Genomic DNA, 23,820 nt, shown 5'->3' on the forward strand with positions numbered 1-23,820 from the left:
TGTAGGCATATTACAGAAACCTAATTGATAGTCTAATGAGGCCAAACAGCACAGACACAGGAATAGTAAACAAAACCATGTGTCTGAGGTACCTTGGTGTGGTAGGACGGTAGGAAGTTGAGCACGACCTATGGAGACAGAAGGAAAAGGGCGCGCGCAAACTGCTGTCCCGTACAGGCTGCAGTGAAGCCAAGCTCCCACTCAGCCGCGTGTCTCCGCGCAGATCACCTCACGCTCCTCACTTTGACAATAACTGAGCTGCTTTGGCGCCTCTTCTGGAGCAGCCAGCTCACTTCTCCCCGGCTCTTCAGTCACGTCAAGTCCGCCGGACGGCACCTGTGACCGGTAAGAGCGTATCTACAGCACTCGGAGGCTGAGCACCATGGAGAGCGCAAGCAATGGCTCGGACGCGGATTACTGGAGCCAGTTCCCCGTGGTTTACAAGAACAGCAGTCTCTGTCGGAACTTCACCGACACCAACAACACTACTTCGGGCTTCGCGGACTTGAAATGCGGCGCTGACCAGAGGGGACATCTGACTGACTTAGACGACACGAACCCGGTCATCATCGCGATTGTCATCACGGCACTCTACTCCATAGTGTGCGTAGTGGGGCTGGTTGGAAACGTGCTGGTTATGTACATTATTGTGAGGTGAGTCGAGTGATTGATTCACGTGTGTTATTATCACTATTCTATTGTTTCTGCTAACTCATAAACGTGCAATACAGCGTGCTTCTAGCCTGTTGCTGTTCCACCATACCAGGGCACACAGCCATGTGTTTCTATGGCCAATGTGAGAGCGTTTGTTACTGCTCAGCTGCAGTCCATGCGTAAAATGCCTCTAACCTCACGCGTAAAGGCGCCAGAGTGACAGGGGAATGGGACTAATAGCCCTCAGCCCATGAGAACATTTAATGCATGTGCATCAGCTGAAATCATGATCTGTAGGCTGTATGAGAGCTCCTCTGGGTCTGGTTAAACAAAACCCAAGAGATCGAAATTACGAGCCAATTCTAATATATTGCCTTCAGCATGCGACTTAAAGGTCTACATGTATTTTATCATGTTTTATCATCATACTTTTGCCTATAGAGTGCTAGAGGTCCAGAAATTACTGTCCAAGAAGCAAGTCCGATGTACTGTTATCATATTGATACTCAGAGGTAACAACATGAAACGAAATACATTTGTGTTTTTGCCAGAGATGGATAAAAACTAGGCCTATGTTATGTTGTCAGTAAAACCCCAAATCTGTTATGGTCAATTACTTTTAAATTACAAAACTGTTATAACAAATATTGTATATAATATAGTTTTTGCATTACTCCTTACTTACTCCTACTTGTCACTACTGGTCTACTACAACTCCTGTTTTAGAATGTAAACCTAATTTCCTTATTTACAAGCTCTTGCATTCCTTGGGCATTCATTTTTTACTTTTAAAAGTTAATCTTTATTTTCCCCGTTGTCCTCTGCATTTGACCCTTCCTTTGATGCAGCTGGGGCACCCTTTCAGGAGCAGTGGGTGTTGCAGTGCAGGGTCCCATCTTCAGATATTGAGTTAGGCTTGGTCAGGATGAGCTGGGGGATTTATTTGCCTTAACATGCTGTCACAAGTTAAGGAAAATGAAGATTATTTAGTTATTGTAATAATGGCAGGTGCAGCTGGTGCCTGATGTCAGGTGAGGCCGCTGACTCTGTCATGTCAGCTCTAATTACTGTGCAGGAGGTGGGCGGGATACCCTCATAGGAGGGCCAAATGTAAAAGCACATTTTGGTGTTTCCCAAAGGACTGTATGATGTTATAAATAAGTGCAGTACATTTATAAATATATTGACATAATTATGATAAACCTTTCTATTGCCATCATCATGGCAACAGTAAGTGTATTTTTAATCTTACCCAGTAAAATTAAATATAATATGTGATACAAAATAATATAATTACCAAATCCATCTTAACCACAATATGTGTTTTTGTCTCTATCAGCTATAATAAATTAATTAAATTAATTAATATGCTATCCCATTTTCCCTGTCTCCGCCCACAGCCGTGTACTTGCATGGTGTCATTCACAAAATTCAGATGTCACATGTGAAGTTAACAGTAACCATGGCCCCATTCCCATTATTAAGCTGTTTTTATATTGAGGTTTACAATGAACAAAATGTAAAATAGATTATGTATTTTTAATTTAATTTATTTTTTTATTTTTTTATTAATTATAACCAAATGAAGTCTCAGTTAGTCAGAGATTATTTTAATTGTGTGGCACTAATTTAATTGTCAACAAAGTTGACCATATTCTGATCAATGTTATAATGTTTCCTCATCAAAAACATACCTGGAGTTGTGTTTTGTTTCATTCACACATGTTTAACACACAAATTCTGCACATTTAGGCTGAGTTGTTCTCTCAAACAGAAAACAGTCTGTTCCACCTTGTGGTGTCATAGAGGTAATACAGGAAGTGCTCCACTGTGTTTTAAACTCCATACGCCTTCACTAGAATTATTTGGATAATTTCAGCCCTGGAGATGCCAATCGCTTCTGAACTAAAAGTAAACAGTACCTTTTAACTTGAAAACTACCATTTCATGACATCACAAGGTGGAACAGAGCATTTTGATCTTTGGAGATGTAGACAGACTAATAATAAATGATTACTTAAACATGTGCGAATTAAACAAAACACGACTCCAGGTATGTTTCTGAGAACACTATAACAGGGCTTAAAGAAAGAATCCATTTTATGATATAAGACCTTTAAACTTCAGGCAGAAGATTTTGTATTGTTGGTTTGCTGCCAGCACCACAGTGGTAATGGGGTGAATCCAGGTAATAAAGAGTTGCAGATTGACAGATAAGTAAATGGAGGAACAAATAAGGAGGAGACAGGTGAGTGATGAGTTGACCACTGCAGACAAATGCATAGACTATTAATGTGGCTGTTTACAAGTGAAGTGCTGCAGAATACAGATAAAACCCAATCTTCAAAATTTGCAAAAGTTGGAAGTCCACTATAACTTTTTTCCCACAATGCACCTCTCTTCAGACCACCAAGAAGTCCTCTTTGGGCCACTCTATTGGAAAGCTGCCCTGAATAGTTTCCAATTTTGGCTTTTAAAGATGCTTTTGTTTTGTGCATCATTGTAACAGGATGTTTTCAGCTATGACAGAGAACTCCCCTGGCTCTTGTGTGGCTGCAGAAATGGAGTGGAAACAGAAGGATGAGTCAAACTGAAGTATTTTAGAAGTACTTTTAATGAGGGCATATTTTTTTTACTATATGTTTGTTTCCACCCTTGAGTAAGAAAAACTAAGGCTGACTCATGTTTGGATCACTTTGGGTATTCTCAATTGTTTGTTAAACATGGATTTCAAGTGCAGTAGAAACTCAAAAATGTGTATGCACAGTATTCCCAGAATCTTTGTTGTCCCTAATCAGTGATGTGGCCTGTACATAGTACTTGATTAAGATCTTATGGTAGAATTAGTCTGGTAGGAGTTAGGATTAGGAATGGTCTGTGTGCTAAATGTTTACAATGCAGAACAGATGTCTTCATGTTACTAACTCACTTCACCTGCATGTTTTTGAACTGTCAAAACTGCTATTAATTGAAATGTACATTTAGTCATTTTACTCTCTGTAAATATATACATTATGACTCACATATACACACCACACATAACAGTACCATAACATATATGGTCATGTTGCTGAACTGCTTGTTTTTTCTTTTTTCTTGTTTTACAAAATTATATATTTACTGCTTATAAAACAAGCAGTTCAGCAACATGACCCTATACCCCAGCATTGGAGTTTCAAATGAGTCTCTTGGTAATTTCAAGATTGTCTCTTCCTGCTCTCTGCCCAATTTCCTGCTGTACTCCATCTCATCTGCAAAGCTAAATAAAAAAACAAACAAACAGCAAAACAAAAACTGTAATAAGTATTGCTATCTCTCTTATTGTCCAATATGGTTCAGTCAGAACTAGTCCAGTCAGAACTAGAGATAGACGTATCAGCCTTAAATCTAAAATATTTGTTTTAGTCGATCTGCTGTCTAAAAAATACACAAAAAGCTTCATATTAACACTTAAATACAACATGACTACACAACTCTCTTAAATGTGTGCGGTAAAAAGGACTGTGGGTGAGTTTCTTGTAAATTACATAATTTGAGGAAAATTATCAAAATCAGCTGTACGGGTGCAAAAGATCTCATTCGATCTCCAGTCAGAACGAGAACAAATACTATATGCACTGTGGTAGGGGAGCTGTGTCAACATAAGTGCAGAGATGATAAATAGGCTAGGACATTATGTGTGCATTAGCCTGCTCATCATAAGTGTTCTGCTGCCAAAGGACAGGCCAACCTTCTGCAATGGCCTCTATAATGAAATCACAAGTGTTGACAGTGACAGGTAAGCAGCTGGTTTGTATGGGAGCGCATACGTCATCAGATTGAAGTTCAGCCATTTCCATAAAGTTAGCTCTTGTAATGGCACTTGTATGGAAATTGAAAGACAATTTAAGTCATTAAAATGCATGGTCTGTGTCTGTTTCTTTTGTCGTCTGTCTCTCAGTCCTATTTTTCTTGGCGGATTGAAAGTGAGCACCCTTTTAGCTAATGACACACTGGATATTTACTTGTAAATGGGAATTGAGGCATCAGTCTGAAATTGCACTTTACAATCTTGGTTGCAGATGTAATTTTGGTAGATTAAACAGTAATGGCATGAGAAAGGTTTCCCCTCTCTCCTCAAAGTCATTTACACTATAAAATGTTCACTTTCACCACCCTGAAGTTACTGTCTCTCCCAGTCATTGAACTTCTTGTAGAGCAGCAAAAACACTTGTACTGCATGGTAAAAAACTGTTGTGTTTTGAATGAACACAGACCTTTGGATTTACGAGCTATGCCCCCAGCGCAGAGCTTCTTGTTACCATGGAAACACTGGGAGGCGTTCGAAGCATGATGTGTGCAAAATTACTTCCCATAGCTCTCTCCACAACCTCCTCTCCACATCGTCTTCTCCACCCCCTCCTCCCAGTCACCGGCTTCTCCCGGGCATCCAGTGTGAACAGCAGCTCGAATATTGATTAGGAAAAGGTTGAATGCATATGACCTTTGGACCCCTTGACCCTCTAATATTTTAACAAAATAGCTACCCTTGAGACTTGTGCATGACCTGTATGCGACATTAGCGTTTGTACAAGAAAATCTGATCTTTTTATGGACACCTTTCTTGAACATTTTGACGAGATTGGACTTGAGTGACTGCTGAGATTTGTGCTGTACATGTGGAGAGGAAGGTGGGGGGGGGTGGGAGGATTTTTTTTTTTCCTTTGTTCTGTGAAAGGTACACTATGAAACTTTTTGGTTGAGAGTCCGCCACCTGTTTGTTTCTATGGATTGCTCTGCCTGAATGTTCCACAGTATGACATTAAACAGCTCTACTTTACATTTATTCAGTTACAGGTGGTTTTATAGCTCAAAACACTCAGAAAAAAAGGCATTCTGACTCTGAGTGGGGTTGGCTCTACACAGATCTGACCTGTAATTTGGTCTGGTTTGGCCTCCATGACGATAGAAAGGTTCAGTACCATACTGTAAACATTCCACACAAAGCAATAACCTCTCCATGGTGAAAAGCTTTTGACAGACCCTTCATTAGAAAAGTGACATAATCCACCTTTAAATATTAAAAGTAATTTAAAAAAGACAACAAAAGAAAGAAAATCATATCTTTTTGTATGTCCTAACCATAGACCTGTATATAAATGGACATAGATAACCTGCTAGCCACAGCATTCCAAATAGGAAGTTGGCATACAGGCTCTTCCGGCTCCTACTCACCCTAGTTCAGCATCGCAAGCTTCATTTGAGTGGCGCTGAATGCTACGGGTGACATCACACTCGTTTAGTCCACTTTCTTATACAGTCTATGGTCATAACAAAGTCAAGATGCATGCTGCAATATGAATCTGGTTCTACATTGAACTCAGAGATTAATTATCTGATGGTCCACTGATGATCTACAAACATCCCACACTTGTTTTCATGTGTCCCGTTGCTCCCTACTCTGCAGTCTTTTCATCCATGTAAACATTAGAGTCAGTAACCTTGTAACAAAAACAAACAAACCAATATTAAGGACACAAATATGCAATTAAAGGGGTGAAAATCAAGCCGCCAACATTCTTTTCAATCACTAATTAATTTCCAAGACCCCCATGTGGTAAACTGATTTCCTTCTAAACAGCAGTGAGTTAATACCACCCAAATACCCAATGAACATAAATTGGCTAATTGTTTTAATTAAGCAGTTTAACCAAATGTAGCCATCCCATTCAAATGCATTGATGTTTACGTGCACGGCAGGAGGTGAGTTGTGTGGGATGAAACAGAATAGCTTTATTAAAATAAATGACTAAGTGCATGTATTGTGAAAAGCCTTCATAATTGAGTATGAGTGGAGTTTATGATTTGGTTGTTAATATTGTATTGCTCTGAACAGTGTGTGCTTACTAACAGCAGCCTTGGTGTAAAGCATAAAATAGGCTAAAAAATGGCAGAACAAATCCTTGTTAAATTCAAAAATGCCAACTGATTCATGAAAAGTTCAACTGGTTTGAAATGGAAAGACCTTAATCACCAGGAACATGCCTCCAGCTCAAGAGAAAAGGGTGAACTTTGCAGTGCCCATCGTTTATTATTTGAAAATTCCCATCAGATTTAGTTGGACCAATCAGACCACACTGGTGCTAAGAGCTGTTATGCTTTCTCTAAGTAATTTTATACTTTTGATAAAAGACCCATAGAAGACTTTATTTAACTCTCATCTTTTCTTTTTCTTCTTTTTCAGGCTTTATTACATTTTAAGCATGAAGTGGGGCTTGAAGAGTGGAAGAGACATTCAGCAAATTGCCAGAGGGCAGGTTCTTTATAATAACTTGTTATTGGTAACCCTCTGAGCCCAGACCTAGTATTTGTGAACTATTCTTACAGTCTTCAGTTTTCTAATAATGGTTTTGAAGCATAGCATGCAGCCAAGTCAACAAAACAGTTATCTTTAAATCAGTGTAAACTTTTACTTCAGTGTTTTGCTAAATTCCTTTAAATTGTCGCCTATGGGTGCCAGCCATAGCCAGGGCAATTTTTGTCAACACGGCGTGTGCTGTTTTATCCTTTGTGCTGCTGCTTGGTTAGACTCCAAAGCTGTGTGGCATTTAGGCAGATACAGTCTCAGAATGAAACCTGCATCTGTTTTACTCAGCTTTAGAACACATGATATGACAACACTCACTAACTCACAGTGTGACTGACAGCTCAGTGTCTGGAAACAGACTTGAATACTTTCAAACTCTGTTTTGAAGAATCTGAAAACAGGCTACGCTGAATATGTGTTAGGCTAATTCTGAAATCAAAGCTGAATGAGCCTCTCTGACTGTCTTCTCTCCCAATACCACACCCAGCCCAGCTCTGACACAGGGGGCGCTGTGGGGGCACAGCTGGATACTTTAAAATGTTCCATATCCACATAGTGACAGTTTCTTCTTTTTGTGCCCACTAAAGTCCAGAAGACAAGAGGATAAGGGGATGAATTGTGTGAATCTGCAGCCACACAGTGCATCATCTTTCAGAAAGATGTCTGTGTAATCCCTCAGTCATCCGAATATGATCCATAGCAAAAGAAAAATTCAGTTCTGTGAAGTGGACAATGTCTTCACTCTAAAACTTTTATCCAGTTGGCAGCATTGAATTTCTTTTTTGCTATAGCTCTCAGAAACCTCAAACAGTCCACATCTGGTTCATTTATTTACTTAGGAGGAATTTTTTGTGGTGTGATGAGAGCTTTATTTGTCATTCAGTTTTCAGTACTACCACATGAGAAAACAACGTCAAAAGAACATTTGGAACATTATGCACCACGTTTACTGATGTTTTCAGACACTACATCACACTGTCCACTTGTAGCATATAAAACACAACCCTTTTCCAACTCCATTAGCCTGTTGTGATCATCCTTAACAACACGCTGCTAAACTCATGTGTGAACAGCTGTCCACTCTCATGCCTCATTGCGTTCTCCGTCCTCGCAATGTTTCCAACGCCACGTCTTCGGATTTAACACTGCAATGACTTTGTTTGTTTTGGAGTAGACGGACTATTCACCTCTCTTGATCAGAATTGATTTAGGGCTCACCTCCGGCTTGCACAATAATAAAACTATCAATGCGTGGATACAGTTTAATTGGGTGAAAAGACGGAAGCTGTGTGAATTTCAATCAGCGAGAAGAGCGTTAACAGCCCGGTTTAAAGTGTTTTTATGTGAGGGAAAAACGCGTAGTGAACAATGGGATGATTTAGCAAAGCTGTTATGAATACAGGGGTAATTAGACAGACTCTGGTTCAATTATTACAGGCATCGAGATATGATTAAGACGACAGCCAAAGCACAAAACAAAGCATAAAGAATGAAAGGAAGAAGAATATATTTGAAAACTGTTGTCTAAAAAAAAAAAAAAAAAAATATATATATATATATATATATATATATATATATATATATATATATATATATATATATATATATATACACACACACACACACACATATATATATATATATATATATATATATATATATATATATATAGCCTTGGCCAGCCGTCTTTAGGCCAGTTTACAACCAGTTGCCCATACCTGAAGCACTCGAAACTGCCAAACAAAGGCTCCAAGCCTTGGCCAGCCGCCTAAAGAGGTACACACGAGATAACGAGGCCAGACGAATAAACCGGCTGTTCGCAACACAACCGGCGAAAGTGTACGCTCAGTGGCAGGGTAATAACACCAGAGCATACCCACCAAGGCTGGAGACTGAGAGGTACTGGAAAGGCATATGGGAAAGGGAGGCATCACATAACACCGATGCACAGTGGCTGGTGGATCTGAGAGAAGACCACAGCAACCTCCCTGAAGAGTCTCAGGTATGAAAAAACTGGACCGCACCGGGCCCGGACATGATCCATGCGTACTGGCTAAAGAAGCTCACTGCCCTCCACGAGCGCCTGGCAGCACAAATGAACCAGCTGCTAAGGGATGGGACTCACCCTGAATGGTTAACCCAAGGGCGTACAATCCTGATCCTAAAGGATCCTTCAAAGGGTGCAGTCCCATCCAACTATCGGCCAATAACCTGTCTCTCCACAACATGGAAGCTCATGTCAGGCATCATTGCGGCTAAGATAAGTGGGCACACATGAATCAATACATGAGTGCAGCACAGAAGGGTATCGGCAAAAACACCAGGGGAGCCAAACACCAACTCCTGGTTGACCGAACAGTCGCCCGCGACTGCAGAACCCGTAAGACCAACCTGTGCACTGCCTGGATTGATTACAAGAAAGCCTATGACTCAATGCCACACACACATGGATCACTGAGTGCTTGAAGCTGTACAATATCAACAGGACTCTAAGGGCGTTCATTGCGAACTCGATGCGGTTGTGGAAAACCACCCTTGAAGCCAAGGGGAAGCCACTTGCACATGTGTCCATCAAATGTGGCATATACCAAGGAGACTCACTGTCCCCACTACTGTTCTGCATAGGCCTGAACCCCCTCAGCCAAATAATTGACCGCACTGGCTATGGATACCGACTCAGAAACGGGGCCACCATCCGTCACCTCCTCTACATGGATGACATCAAGCTGTACGCTAAGAGTGAGCGAGACATCGACTCACTGATCCACACCACAAGGATCTACAGTACAGACATTGGGATGTCATTCGGGCTTGAGAAATGTAGCAGGATGGTGACAAAGAGAGGGAAGGTAGTCCACACAGAGGGGGTGTCACTCCCAGAGGGAACAATAGCAGACGTTGAGGACAGTTACAAGTACCTTGGTATCCCACAAGCAAGTGGCAACCTCGAAGAGGCAACAAGGAAAGCGGCTACGGCCAAATACCTGCAAAGAGTGAGGCAAGTCCTTAGAAGCCAGCTCAATGGCAAGAACAAGGTGCAGGCAATCAACAGCTACGCCCTGCCAGTGATCAGATACCCTGCAGGGATTGTAAGCTGGCCAAAGGAGGAGATACAGACCACAGATGTTAAGACACGAAAGCTCCTGACCATGCATGGAGGGTTCCATCCCAAATCCAGCACCCTGAGACTGTACGCAGGCCGGAAGGAAGGGGGCCGAGTACTAGTGAGTGTGGGAACCACTGTCCAGGATGAAACATCCAAGCTCCTTGAGTACATCAAGGACAAGGCCCCGGCAGATGAGGTGCTCAGAGAATGTCTCAGACAGTGGGGTCCAGAGGAAGAGGTGCTGGAGGGACCATCATGGCAGGACAAACCCCTACATGGGGCGTACCACCGGAACATAACTGAAGTGGCTGATATCAAGAAATCCTACCAATGGCTTGAGAGGGCTGGTCTGAAGGACAGCACAGAGGCACTGATCCTGGCTGCTCAGGAGCAGGCCCTGGGCACTCGAGCAATAGAGGCCCAGATCTACCACACCAGACAAGACCCACGGTGTAGACTGTGCAAAGAGGCTCCTGAGACAGTCCAGCACATAACTGCGGGGTGTAAGATGCTGGCAGGGAAAGCATACATGGAGCGACATAACCAAGTGGCGGGCATAGTGTACAGAAACATCTGTGCAGAGTACGGGCTGGAAACCCCAGGATCAAGGTGGGAAACACCTCCAAAGGTTGTGGAGAATGACCGAGCCAAGATCCTGTGGGACTTCCAGATACAGACTGACAGAATGGTGATGGCGAACCAACCAGACATAGTGGTGGTGGATAAGAAACAGAGCAGAGCCGTGGTGGTTGACATCGCAATACCAAGCGATGGTAATATCAGGAAAAAGGAACACGAGAAGCTAGAGAAATACCAGGGGCTCAAGGAAGAGCTGGAGAGAGCCTGGAAAGTAAAGGCATCATCAGTGGTGCCTGTGGTGATCGGAGCACTCGGGGCTGTAACCCCCAAACTGGAAGAGTGGCTACAACAGATACCGGGAAAAACAACGGACATCTCAGTCCAGAAAAGTGCAGTACTGGGAACAGCAAAGATACTGCGCAGAACTCTCAAGCTCCCAGGCCTCTGGTAGAGGACCCGAGCTCAATGAGGGTGAGAGAGACCTACCACCGTGGAAGGTGAGAAACACATTTTTTATTTTTTATTTTTTTATATATATAAATTAAGATCCTTTACATAGGTTGTATATAGAAACTAACCTACTGTACATAACCCACTAGCTGCCGTGTTCCAAATAGGAAGTGAACATGCTATTTTCATTTGTCACACGCACACGAGATGTTTAAATACACAATTTCATATCTGTGAAAATGACAAAGCATGTGAGAACGCTGTCATTATTTCTTTAAAACACATAAAACTGCCCATAGAGTTGTTAATGGGTGATACAAAATTAGGACCATTGCCATAGAGATAAATAACATAAAATAACCGTATGAATGAGAAAAATCCTCAAAATGCTGTGAGGGGAAGCTGAACCCTATGAACAGGCCCTCCATGTGAAATTATGACATGTAATTGTAAAATGTTGCAAACAGTATTATGTAATAGTGGACCTGAGCGGAGATGATTTTTCTCTGGTGTCTTTTGTTCCTTCTGCCTGTTTAAATGACTCATGGTGTTTTCTTGGTGTGAGCTCAAATCATTGGTGATAGGTGCTTTTAGAGTCAAACCTGGAAAACCTGTCTATAAACCGATGTTCTGACCTTTTCTGGCCTTGGTGGAGGTACAGTTCCTACTACAGAAGATCCTCCGAGCATCACAAATATGTTCCTTAGCAACAAGCGCTGAAAATTCTCCTCTTCCCATTATGTGGACCAGCACGGAGTAAATTGGTCTCCACTCCAATTTTTCATAATTCTCTCCCAGTACAGCATTAGAGCTCTGCAGTGAAGACAGAATAGGAGATCACAGGGGGCACTGCAAAGATTGAAAGCAGCTGAACACTTAAATATATAGACTCTTACTTACTCAAGGCCTAAACACTGAAATAATGATTATCAGTGAGGTCAATACCATAAATTTTAATTTAATTCCAAACTATTACACAGGAACATTTACAGGGACACAGTTGTCTTGTTGAAAAGGCGGAGGAGAATACTGATGTCGTACTCCCAGATGGGGGCTCGAAGTACTTTGATACGAAGAAATATGGAAAACATGCACAACAAGGGACATTTGATTTAAAAGGCCTATATTATGTTATTTTTTTTAATCTATGTTATACAGTTGTTTCGAGATCAAAAACATCCCTGGAGTTGTGTCTTGTTTTCTTTCACACATGTTTAACCTACAAATCCTGCATATTTAGAATGAGTTCTTCTCTCAAACAGAAAACACTGTTCCACCTTGTGATGTCATGTGATTATACAGGAAGTGTTCCATTGTGTGTTAAAATGCCATACACATTCACTTGAATCATTTGGATCATTTCAGCCCTAGAATTGCCAGTCTCTTCTGAACTAAAGATAATAGGAGCTGTTAACTTGAAAACTACTACTTCATGACATCACAAGGTGGAACACAGCATTTTGAGCTTTGGAAATGTACAGACTGATTATGCAGGGTTATTCAAACATGTGTGAATGAAACAAAACACAGGTCTGTTTTTGAAGAGGTAACAACATACCAAGACTTAAAGCTCACAAGAGTTGATATTGCATCATATAACAGTAATTTTAACAGCCCCGTTTGTAACAAATATATAGTTTTATTGTAAAAACCTGACCCAACTGAATACTTTTGTAGGATTTTAAAGACATTTTTTTTTTTCAAAATACTGTAAATGCCTGATAGACATTTGTTTTGCCTCAGACCAGAAAAGGGAATCCAGTCACAGATTTAATATTTACTTCAGTCAAACATCATAAATGGCTGAGTCGAATCAATAGTTTCCAAACCAGTGGGTAGCTTTTGCACTTTGTATGTGAGACATGAAAAACTAATCCTGTAACCCATGGCAACAGGTACGTTTGGTCATTTGATCGGTCAGTTTTATTACTTGACTAATCATTTTGTTTAAATTGTACAGATTTATATGGAATGTCAACAGAGAGAAGTGAGTGAGTGACTGAGTTAGCTGAAGATTTGGCATTTGTGGTTTATATGTAAAAAGACAGTTTAAACTCAAGATTTAAATCTAATCTGTCTACATATAAATATGATTTTTTTAACTGACCTATCAACTGGCAGGACATCTTTAGTCGACCAAAAATTTCTTTAGTCGACTACAGCCTAACAAACAATTTAGCTGGTCTGTACATTCACTTAAGTTTTCTAAAACTAATTACATGCTTCATTTACTGACCACTTGTAATACCTCTCATGATAGGACATTGTGAAGCCAGATATATATCACTACAAATAAATGTTGCAATAAATGATAATATTGAAACAACTTTATGCCACTGATACAATTAAAATATTACAGGATAATCCCAGTAAATCATTTTTAAACAGACAACATCATTAAAAGTTCTGAGCAGCAACAAATAAATTGCAGAATGAACCAATAATTAGCCAAAGAAGTGACTCATTCAACTCTCTACAGTTCAAATTGTATTACAAAAAAATAATATCCTCACTCACACAAAGAAAATGTACCCAAGATAAATTCTGAGCTCCAAAATATATTGTTCTGTCTGTCATATATTGAACGATAAGTCGATATAGTTATTATCATGACAGGTTACTTGTAATCAGGAAGACTCACGTGGGCCCCCTCAATATTAATTAATGGGCAGAGGTTCCAGTTCTGAGCCTCTAAACACTGGAACCCCCCCATCGACTCACCCCTTCATCTAGATATCTTGCAGTATGTCCTTTGTAGATGTAAAAACAGACAGGTGTTTTAATCCTTTGAGCTACTATAATGTGCTGGTATGTACAGTACAATGTAGCAAGATACATAACATGCTATTTTTAATTACCACCCACTGAGTAGAGAATTTCTCATTAGTTTACAATGATGCCTTCAGGGGCGCTCAGGTTAATTGCAAAGCTCAGTATTTCACCTTACCACCTCATCATCTTGTTCTGACAATGTCTCCAAACCCCATGAGAGGTTTTGGGATAACACGGTAATTAATAGAAGAGAACCTATGTAACCTTGATGCAGGCCCATAGATTATATTTATGCATTTAATTAGGTTACAGTTAATAAAAGATAGTCGATTTAAGGTATGTGTTCAGTGGTTGTTTCAGTGTCAGAGTCTTGTGAAGGAATGCCATTATCATAGATTCCCTCAAATGGAAGTGCATGTGTTTACTTCCCTAATGGGATTTAAGGGGAGACTTTTTAAACAAAACCTTTTAACATTTTTTGTTTAGTTTTTTTGTTTTGTTTTTGGTTGGTCTGGTTTCATATGAACTTTCTTGTGGAAATAACAAAATTATCTGCACTGAAAGATGTTTTAATATTTAAAGGTGCATTGTGTAACTTTTCAGATGGATGGCCTGCCAAACTGCTTGTCTCCATGGAGATGCAATTCTTTTGTCTGGAATGTTTCACAGTGTGATATTAACCTATCCATCATCATGAAGACTAAACTAGACCAAGTTACAAGTCAAATCTCTGGAGAGGCAATCCCACTCACAATCAGCCTATTTCTGTCTGTATTTTTAAGCCATAAAACCACCTGTAATTAAATAAATATAAGGTAGAACTGTTTAATGTCATACTGTGGAACATTCCAGTCGGAGCAATGTCATATCCATAGAAACAAGCAGGTGACAGACCCCCTACCAAAAAGTTACACAATGCACATTTAATTAAATCAACTCGCAGCCAGATATATGGGACATTGCAACTTCAAATGTCATTTTCTCATAATGCATTTTCCCCCAGAGGGACATAAATGGCACCTACATCCACCAAACTTTCCAATGTTACACTTAAGAAGATTTAGACAGATCAAAAGACAGAAGGATTTTTTCTTATCTTATTCCAATTATTTATTTATTTATTTTTTTTAATGAGTCAAAATTTGAATTCTTAAGCAACAATTTTCAGAAAAAAATGCTAAAGAAGATATCAAAAATCTCCTCTGTATATTTTTGTGTTATTTAATATGTCACACAGAAGGTGTTTCAAATAGATTTTTTACCTCTAGATTTTTTGTATTGACTTGCACTGTCTCAACCTAAAGTGTATAATTGGTATTGAAGGGGGACCAGGAGTGGAGAATGACATAGAGAAATGTCAGAGTACTGTTATAAATAGTACAGAAATAGATTTTTGTATTGATTAGTCGAATGATAAAAGTTTTGTTTGTGACAGATACCTCTTTGACTGGACAATGGCCAGCCAATAGTAATTTCTTTGGATCAACAGTTTTTGCTTTGTAATTTGGGCTTGGCTTATAGAGGTTAGGTTGGGGAACGCATACAGGGAAAGTAGTCTGCATTGGTGAGATAACTCTGGGTTTGACTATTTGGTAGACTGATGAAATCATCTTTACAATGAAGAAGGCAGGTATCATTTTAAAAGCTTGCTGACTGCATTTCAAAGTCTCTCCACTTTCCTCTCATATCTACTTCCATTCAGATTCAGACCATTTATCAGAGCTTCTCATCTCTGTGTTATTTTCTTGTTATATAATGCATTTATTCCATAGTCATTATCCAAAAGTTGCACTATGAATTTCTGAGTTTCAAATTGAGGGGATTTCTTCAGCAGAAAAGTTTTGCATTATATTCTATCCTGTCTTGAGGGTCACTTCATCTTGGTTTAAATTATGAACACATAATTTGACAGCATAGTTTCTTGTTATGAAAGTTTTAGCCACTGTCTAAAGACCAGTTTATACATTGTCGTGAGTGCTGCTGGCCATCACAGAGCTGATAATGAGCCGAGGCCAAAGTACAAGGGACTTTTTCACAAAAGTTTAAAAATATGCATTCATTATTATAACAGTACAATTTTCTGTATTGCATCATGGTTGGGCACATCCCAGTAATGAGGCCTCAAGCAGGCACCATATTTCACTCCCATTTCCAATACTGAGCACATACCTTTGAATTATGGAATGTAGCATCACAATTCAAAGAAATGTGTGCACTAACTTCTCAAAGAGGATCCTAAATTCCCCCTGAGAAGTTTATACTATTTTTCCCATTTCTGTCATTCACATTATAGCCTAGCCCAAATCTCCTCTGCTCTCTATCGTTGCTGTGCCTGCTTGCTGCTGCAGAAGAGGCCTGTTGGTTATGTTTAAATCATATTTGCCCTAGAGCTCATCATGTTATCATTCCACACAGTCACTTTACATCTATGAGATTACATCGCCTCTGATGCAATTCGGGAGTCTCCAGACTGCACTGGCAGAACAAAAATTGAAATAACACAACACAGGAATCCCTGAGGAATGTGGAGGAAGAGGGTCCAGTGTACAAATGTACAGTGAGATGAGTCCTGCAGTATACATGTTTTCTGCTGGAGGGTCCAGCACCCGTCTCCATGGTGATGGCAAAGGAGAAATTCAATTTGTTGACTGGACAGAAGTTTTTGAGCTGCAAAATGTATTCGACCAAATAAGCATTTGCCCAGTCGACAAATTGAATTTCTCCTTTTTACCATGGATTCTACCTGGACGACTGAGGGATTTTTCACGCATCTCCATGGAGATGTTAATGCTTCGCCTGGAATGTTCCACATTAAACTATCTATCTCTGTCTATCAAAGTTACAGGTCAGATTTGTGAAGAAGCTTCCCTTTACTTTTGTGAAGAAGCTTCCCTTTACTGATATACTATGGGAAAATTTACAGGAGGCAAGCAGTTGGCTATTCACTGTAAAGTTACATGCTTTAAAAGACACAGTTTAATACATGACGATGGTCAGTGTCTGCAGCCTGAACACCTTCTATCAGATCAAGGTTGTTCACTCCCTGTCCAAGACACAGCTTCATTGACAAACGCTGAATAAACACTGAATAAACATTGTCTAAAACAGAAAATGTGCTTTTCCGTAAAAAATGATGTCAGGCTTGTTTATCTGTGGTCTTTTGTAGATGCATCAAAGAGGGCAAGCTTTAATGTAACACATGAATGAATCCTGTCAATAACAAAAGAGCAGGACCCAACACTATAGTGCTGTGCAGTGATGTCCTCATTGCATTATTCTTATCTCTATTATGCTTAAATTAAAGCATTTACTTATATTCAAATAAACAGTCATAGTGACAACATTTTTGCCCTAAATTCTCATTTGTGCTTTGTTAATAATATTCACTGTGTAGGACAGAGGCAGTCGGTAACAATGGATCTGCAGATGCAACCATTTTTCATTTTCTAGTCTATTTACCACCATTTCCATAAAAGGAGCTTTCTTTCAATTTAAGCTGTATAAGTTTGTTTACGGTTGACTTAACAAACAGTACTGTGCTCTCATTTGGGGAGCACAGAGTGAAAATGTGCAGAGCGCACGGAGCTGGAGACATTTCAATGTGACAGGCTCTCAGTCGTCCAGGTTATTCCCACCAGACGATGTGTTTGTGAGGAGGGCTGTACAGAACCTACACAGGGACACACACACTCATTGTTATTGAGAGTTGACAAAAGTCCATCCATTTTCCTCTGCTTATCCAGGGTCAGGCCACAGGAGCAGCAAAGATGAAGTCAAGGATGAGTCTTAAAATAAATAAGCTTTTCATTACAGTTTGAGAATGGGTTTCTTTGCTAAATTGCAGGGAATATGTGCACTGACATTAGGCTAAATTTATACAGTATATTTTTAGGTTATTGTCTGTAATTAAAACTATGATTAATTACTTCATAAAGTGACAGAACCATCTTGAGTAATGTCCTAAATTGCTAATATTGAGATTAAATCATTTTGTGAATTGCTGGAACCTCAATCAAAACAGTTAGAGACACATTTTAACACATTTCTGTGATAACACAAAAAAGAAAATAAGATATCTGTATATTTGGTCAATATTATCAACTCATACTAGACATTTACCACTCTTTTAAAGGGACATTGTGTAACTTTTCTGGTGGAGGGGCCAGCAAATGCTTTTCTCAATGGAAATATTATTCCTTTGTCTGGAATGTTTCGCAGTATGGTATTACACCTTCCTATCTTCATGGAGACCAAACCAGAGTTACAGGTCAGATCTGTGGGGAGGCAATCCTGCTCACAGTCAGAATACCTGCTTCTCTAATTATTTTTGCACTATAAAACCACTTGCAATCAAATAAATACAAAGTAGAGCTGTTTAATGTCATACTGTGGAACAGTCCAGCTAGAGCAATGACATCTCCATAGAGACAAACAGGTGACAGACCCCCAACCAAAAAGTTACATAGTGCACCTTTAACCAATATAAAAGAGACTGCCAACTGACCACTGCAAAAAAATAAAAATTAAAAATCTAAATAAGATAAGTGATTTAGTATATGCAATCTTGAATTCAGTCTGTTAGATTTATGAGGTGGATTTAACCCAGCCCCTGTGCCTGTCATTCACATGATACGGTGCACTGAAACGAGAGGGTGCTTAAAAGGGCCAAACTCTTGCACCTGAACAATTTCATTTGATTAAGGGATTTTACCTTTTCTTTTGTGAGAACCGGTGTGACCCCATTAGAGGCAAAGCCAACCGAAAACTGTCAGATTTATTGTGCTGTAAAATGGGAGTCACCTGCCACTGTGACAAGAATAAAAAACAAATTAATTGGATGGCCCAATTTTTTGCCAAAAACGCACAAACCATCTGCCAGAGATGAGCTGAAATTATGTGTTTGGAAATTAATGGGGCTTGATAAAGTGTTTCATTTTTTAAATCCATTGAGTGAGCAGAAATGATGCCAAAATGAAGTTGGATCTGGTAAAATCTGGAGCTCAGGTTAATGTGGTGGTTATGAAGAATATAAAAGTCGCAGTCTGAGGACCTGTTTGAGAACGGGCTGAGAGGATGGAGAGAGATGATAAAATGAGCAGTAGAAGAGAATTTGCAGCGGTGGAGTATAAATCTTGGCCTTGTAAATAGAGAAAAAAAATCTCAAGTTTCTATTTCCTGAGACAGAGATCGAGCTTCATTCTAAATGCAGTCCTCAAGCTCTTAACAGAGTTTGCTTTCTCTTAATAATTTTCAGCAAAAAAGTGTATTTGAATCCAGCTTTTGGCCATTCTGGTGTTTAAAGTAAGAGTTGTACAGTATTTAAGTACATAATTCAGAATCAGAATATTTTACAAAATACATTTTACTGTACATCTGCTCTTGTTCACCTGCAGCTAGAGTCAAAATCCCACATGTTTCTTGCTTCTAGCTTCAAAGCAGGTTAATTGTATTTAAAAACAACAACAACAACAACATCCTCATCAGTAACACATTGAATAAATAACTGAATACATTCATAAAGGGGTGCACTATTGAGTGATTAATGTTCAGATCTTTTATGGGCTCAGACACTGGACTAACCAAATCTCACAAATTTCAGTCTTGATTTCGAGAACTCAAACTGAATACTTGATACAGATTTTGATAATAAGTAAGCATTCTTTTAGATAAAACATCATATAATTTTCATCACTATAATGCTAGTTTCTGTAATACAGTAGTTATTTGTGGTCTTATAGTTACACTGATCAAGAACTAGAGCCTATTTACATATTTTATTTTGGAGAATTTTTTGAAACTTCCATCCTTTGAACCTTGACATTATTGATCCCTCTCATTTTTTACTGCTCATTAATTGTTACTTAAAGGTGGATTGTGTAACTTGTCTGGTAGATAGTCACCTACTTGTCTCCATGGAGATATGCCTAGAATGTTCCACAGTACAGCCATAAACTTATGAATCTCCATGGAAACTTGCAAGCCAAATTACAGGTTAGATTTGTTAGAACACTTAAACACCTGTAGTTAAATAAATGTAAGACAGATTTGATTAATACCATACTCCGGGCAATTTAGACCATTAACATTAACATCTCCATGGAGACAGACTGACAGATTAAGGACCCCCTCCATAAAAGTTACACAGTGCTCCTTTAATTAAAAACAAACATGACAGAAGACACTGACCTAACCTTTTCTCTTTCTCTCTACAGTGCTTTGAATTAACAGAGAGTAAACAAACAACTCTTCACGGTACCTTGGGCTTACTTAGCTAGTGCAGGTGTGTAGGGGCGGGCCAGCGGATAATACAGTCCCCTCTCAGTGAAGTCAGTGCACAGCTCAGTTCAAATGAGAGCACCCAAAGGCCCATAGCTCCAGCCATCTGCAGCTCAAAATTGGAAACACCAGTCTATCATACAGACACTCAAACAGATGTGATGCATAATTTACCCATTAAAGGTCTTATATTATGCAAAATTGACTCTTGTGAGTGTTAAGCTATGTTATAAAGATGTTGCCTCATCAAAAACATACCTGGAGTTGTGTTTTGTTACATTTACACATGTTTGAGTATCCCTTTATTATTAATCTGTCTACATTTCCAAAGCTCAAAATGCTCTGTTCCACCTTGTTTTTTTGTTTTTTTTTTTTTTTTAAGTTAACAACGCCCTTTTGCTCAGTCAAGATTGGCAATTCTAGAGTTGACGTTATCCTAATGATTCTAATGAAGGTGTATGGAGTTTAAAAACACAGTGAAGCACTTCCTGTATTACCATATGACATCACAAGGTGGAACAGAGAGTTTTCAGTTTGAATAAGAACTATGCAGGGTTTGTGTGTTAAACATGTGTGAATGAAAGAAAACACAACTCTAGGTATTTTTGTAATGAGGAAACAACATTATAACTAGATAGCGCAATATGGGCCCTTTAATTTTGGGCTGTATGATTTTGAAAATAAATTTAATTGAGATTTTTCTGACTAGTACTGTGATTACATGTGAGAGAAAACTGAAATTTGAAATGAAATACTGAAAAAACTAATTCAAACTAATAGAAGAATCTCATGCATTTCAGATCATATTTGTTGAGATTTAAACTGCATGTACTAAAATAATTTTCTGTAAAACATTTTGTTCTTTGTGGAGGACATTCTATTGTCTAAATAATTGCAGTTTTGTGATTTAATTGTACCAACTTGAACAGTGCTTTCTTTTCAATAGCGATATATAGTGCAGCCCTACATTCGCTCACTGTGTTGTGTAAAATGTCAAAACATGTGTACATGAAATATAAAGTACATAGTCCCACTCCTCCTCTTCCTTCCTCCTCTCATGCCCTCATCGTCTTCTTCTCATGCACTCCTCCTATTCTTCTCATGCCCTCCCCCTCTTCCTTCTACTCCTCTCATGCCCTCCTCCTCTCCTCCCCTTCTCCTCCTCCTGCTCTCATGCCCTCCTTCTGCCCTCCCCCTCCTCTCCTCCTCATCCTCCTCTCCTCCTTCTGTTCTCCTCCAACTCCTCCACCTCTTCCTCCTCTCATGCCCTCTTCCTCTTCCTCTCAGGCTCTCCTGTTCATCACATTGTGCATACATGGACTGTGCAGAGACCAAAGATGTATACGTCTCCTCCTGTCGCAGCCCAACCTTCACCATTTTATCTTGTTCTCACAGCTGGCCATGCGTCTCACACACACACACACACACACGCACGCACACGCACACACACATACCACAGCAGTATGGTTTAACTCACCGGTGACACATGCACATGAGTCCGGAGCCTGGATTTGTACCTGACATTTGTTGAAATTTGGTAATAAATGGTTTTCATCCAAACAGATACACTGAGCGAGCTGAGATGAAACCCAGCTGTGATGGCTGTCAGTGTTTAAAATATATGACTTTGCTCTTCAAACATGGCCCCAGATGACACAAAACCTGCTATGTAAACAGACCAAATCTTATAACTTGGATTTGAAATATAATATGTCTATATATATATTCCACAGATGGTGTGTTTGACTGTCTGCCTTTGAAATGTCAATAAACCCATATAAACCTTATTGAAAAGAGAGACACTAAGCCATTTACTGAAGAATATTCTCGACAGTTCTCTATTCCTATTTTAAACAATATTTGAATGATTAAAAAGGCACATTTCTTAAAGGTGCTTTGTAACTTTTGTGTGTGTCTCTATGGAGATGTTGTAGCTTTGCCTTTGATGTTCACAAATATCGCATAAAAAATTTCTGTCAGTATGGAGACAAACAGGTGACACGACTAGGCCAAGTTACATGTCAAATCTGTGAAGAGATATGACGTGGGATGTATGTGTTTGATGCTAGAAAAAAAGTTTAACATCATACTGAGGAACATTCTAGTCAAAACAATAAGATCTCCATGGTGAAAAACACGTAGCTGAACATCCACAAAAAGTTACATAGTGCACCTTTAGAGTATTTCTGCATTATATACATTGTTTATTTTTTTTATTGTTTGTATACTTTTTGTAGTACAGCATTGTCCATGACCAACTGTCACTTTTCTTTAGCGTTTTCTGATGACATAAAATAATACTGCCACCTGACTTTACCGCTCAGCCCCCCTTTTGCCCCCCGGTGAGCAGCACACACATAAACACGTAGTTATCATCTAATTGGCCGACATCAATGCACAAACGTTGGTGAATGGGCTCACGCTGGGGTGATTTTCAACAAGCTTGTGTCTGACATGCTTATTGAGTGAGTCCATGTTGTTAAAGCAGCCATCTCCTCATCACGTGGCACCTCTCAAACGTGATGTTTTCAGCCTCTGAGGAAATTAGTCTATAGGGCCATACTGGTTTAATCCCCTAATCAGTTGTTTTGTGTTTTATTATTGTACAAGAAAAGGAAATAGGCCTATCACGATTACAAATTTTGAAACACGATATATTGCTACTGAGATTTACTGTGATAAATGGTAATACTGAAACTACTTTATGCCACTGATACAATAACAATAATGCAAGATAATCCCAGTGAACAATTTTTAAATAGACAGTGTCATTAAAAGACCTGAGCTGCAACAAATAAATGACAAAATGATTATAATAATATATAAGAATTAGCCATAAAAGTGAATTATTTAACCTTCTACAGCTCAAATAATAAATGCTATGTCTATTAAAACAAAAATACCCCAAATGTCCACACTTTTGCAAAGAAAATGTGCACATGATAAATTTTGAGACCCAAAATATATTATTTTCAGCTTTCATATACTGAAACTTGATATTATCATGACAAGCCTAAAAGGAAATAATGTAAGTAAAGAACAAAGAAAAGTAATTCCACATGATCAGTACCAAGCAAACATACCATAAGAGCCAATGCCGCATTTATACACTTTTATATTGTTAAATAAGTGCTCCATACTCGTAAATGATATCAGACTACTATGGTGCCCCAAGAAATATTATAGTAATAACAATTTTATGATTATACAAAATTACGTTATAACGCCTGAAGTAAAACAACTGGTGATAGCCTATATTTATAGTGCTTTATATTTGTGGTAATTAGTAGTATTGGTTGCATTATTAATAGTTTGACCCTTGGTAGTAGAGTTAAAGGGTCTCTTTTGTTTTGCCAGCTCAACTCTTGCAAAATATCCAATTAGCAAGTATCTTGTTTTGTTAATACGTAAAGCATATTAAAAAGCCAGCCTCAAGGTTATGCAGAATTTACTTAGCAAAAAACATTAGAGATCTTACTGTGGCTGTTATTACAAGCTCAGCCTCATTATGCGGTATATTAAAAAGACCAATGTTTTGTGTTCTGCGGTCTGATGCAAAGTATGCCATTTACATAGCCCTATATGAATAATGGAATATGACTGATGAAAATATTGTTGTTTTCTATGGACATTATAT

At 39.1% G+C, this 23,820-nt stretch overlaps 1 protein-coding gene across 1 annotated transcript in view; it reads left to right on the top strand.

The window, feature by feature from the left end:
- The first annotated feature begins 382 nt into the window (after positions 1-382).
- oprm1 (opioid receptor, mu 1) overlaps positions 383-23,820 on the top strand; it is a 34,751-nt gene continuing 11,313 nt past the window's right edge. Inside the window, exon 1 of the mRNA XM_020921177.2 lies at positions 383-654. Coding sequence (XP_020776836.2) covers positions 383-654 — 272 coding nt within the window. The remainder of the gene's footprint in view (positions 655-23,820) is intronic.

Source organism: Boleophthalmus pectinirostris, unplaced genomic scaffold (genome assembly GCF_026225935.1).
Source record: "Boleophthalmus pectinirostris isolate CB_2022bp ecotype Guang Dong unplaced genomic scaffold, ASM2622593v1 HiC_scaffold_5, whole genome shotgun sequence".
Lineage (NCBI taxonomy): Eukaryota > Metazoa > Chordata > Actinopteri > Gobiiformes > Gobiidae > Boleophthalmus > Boleophthalmus pectinirostris.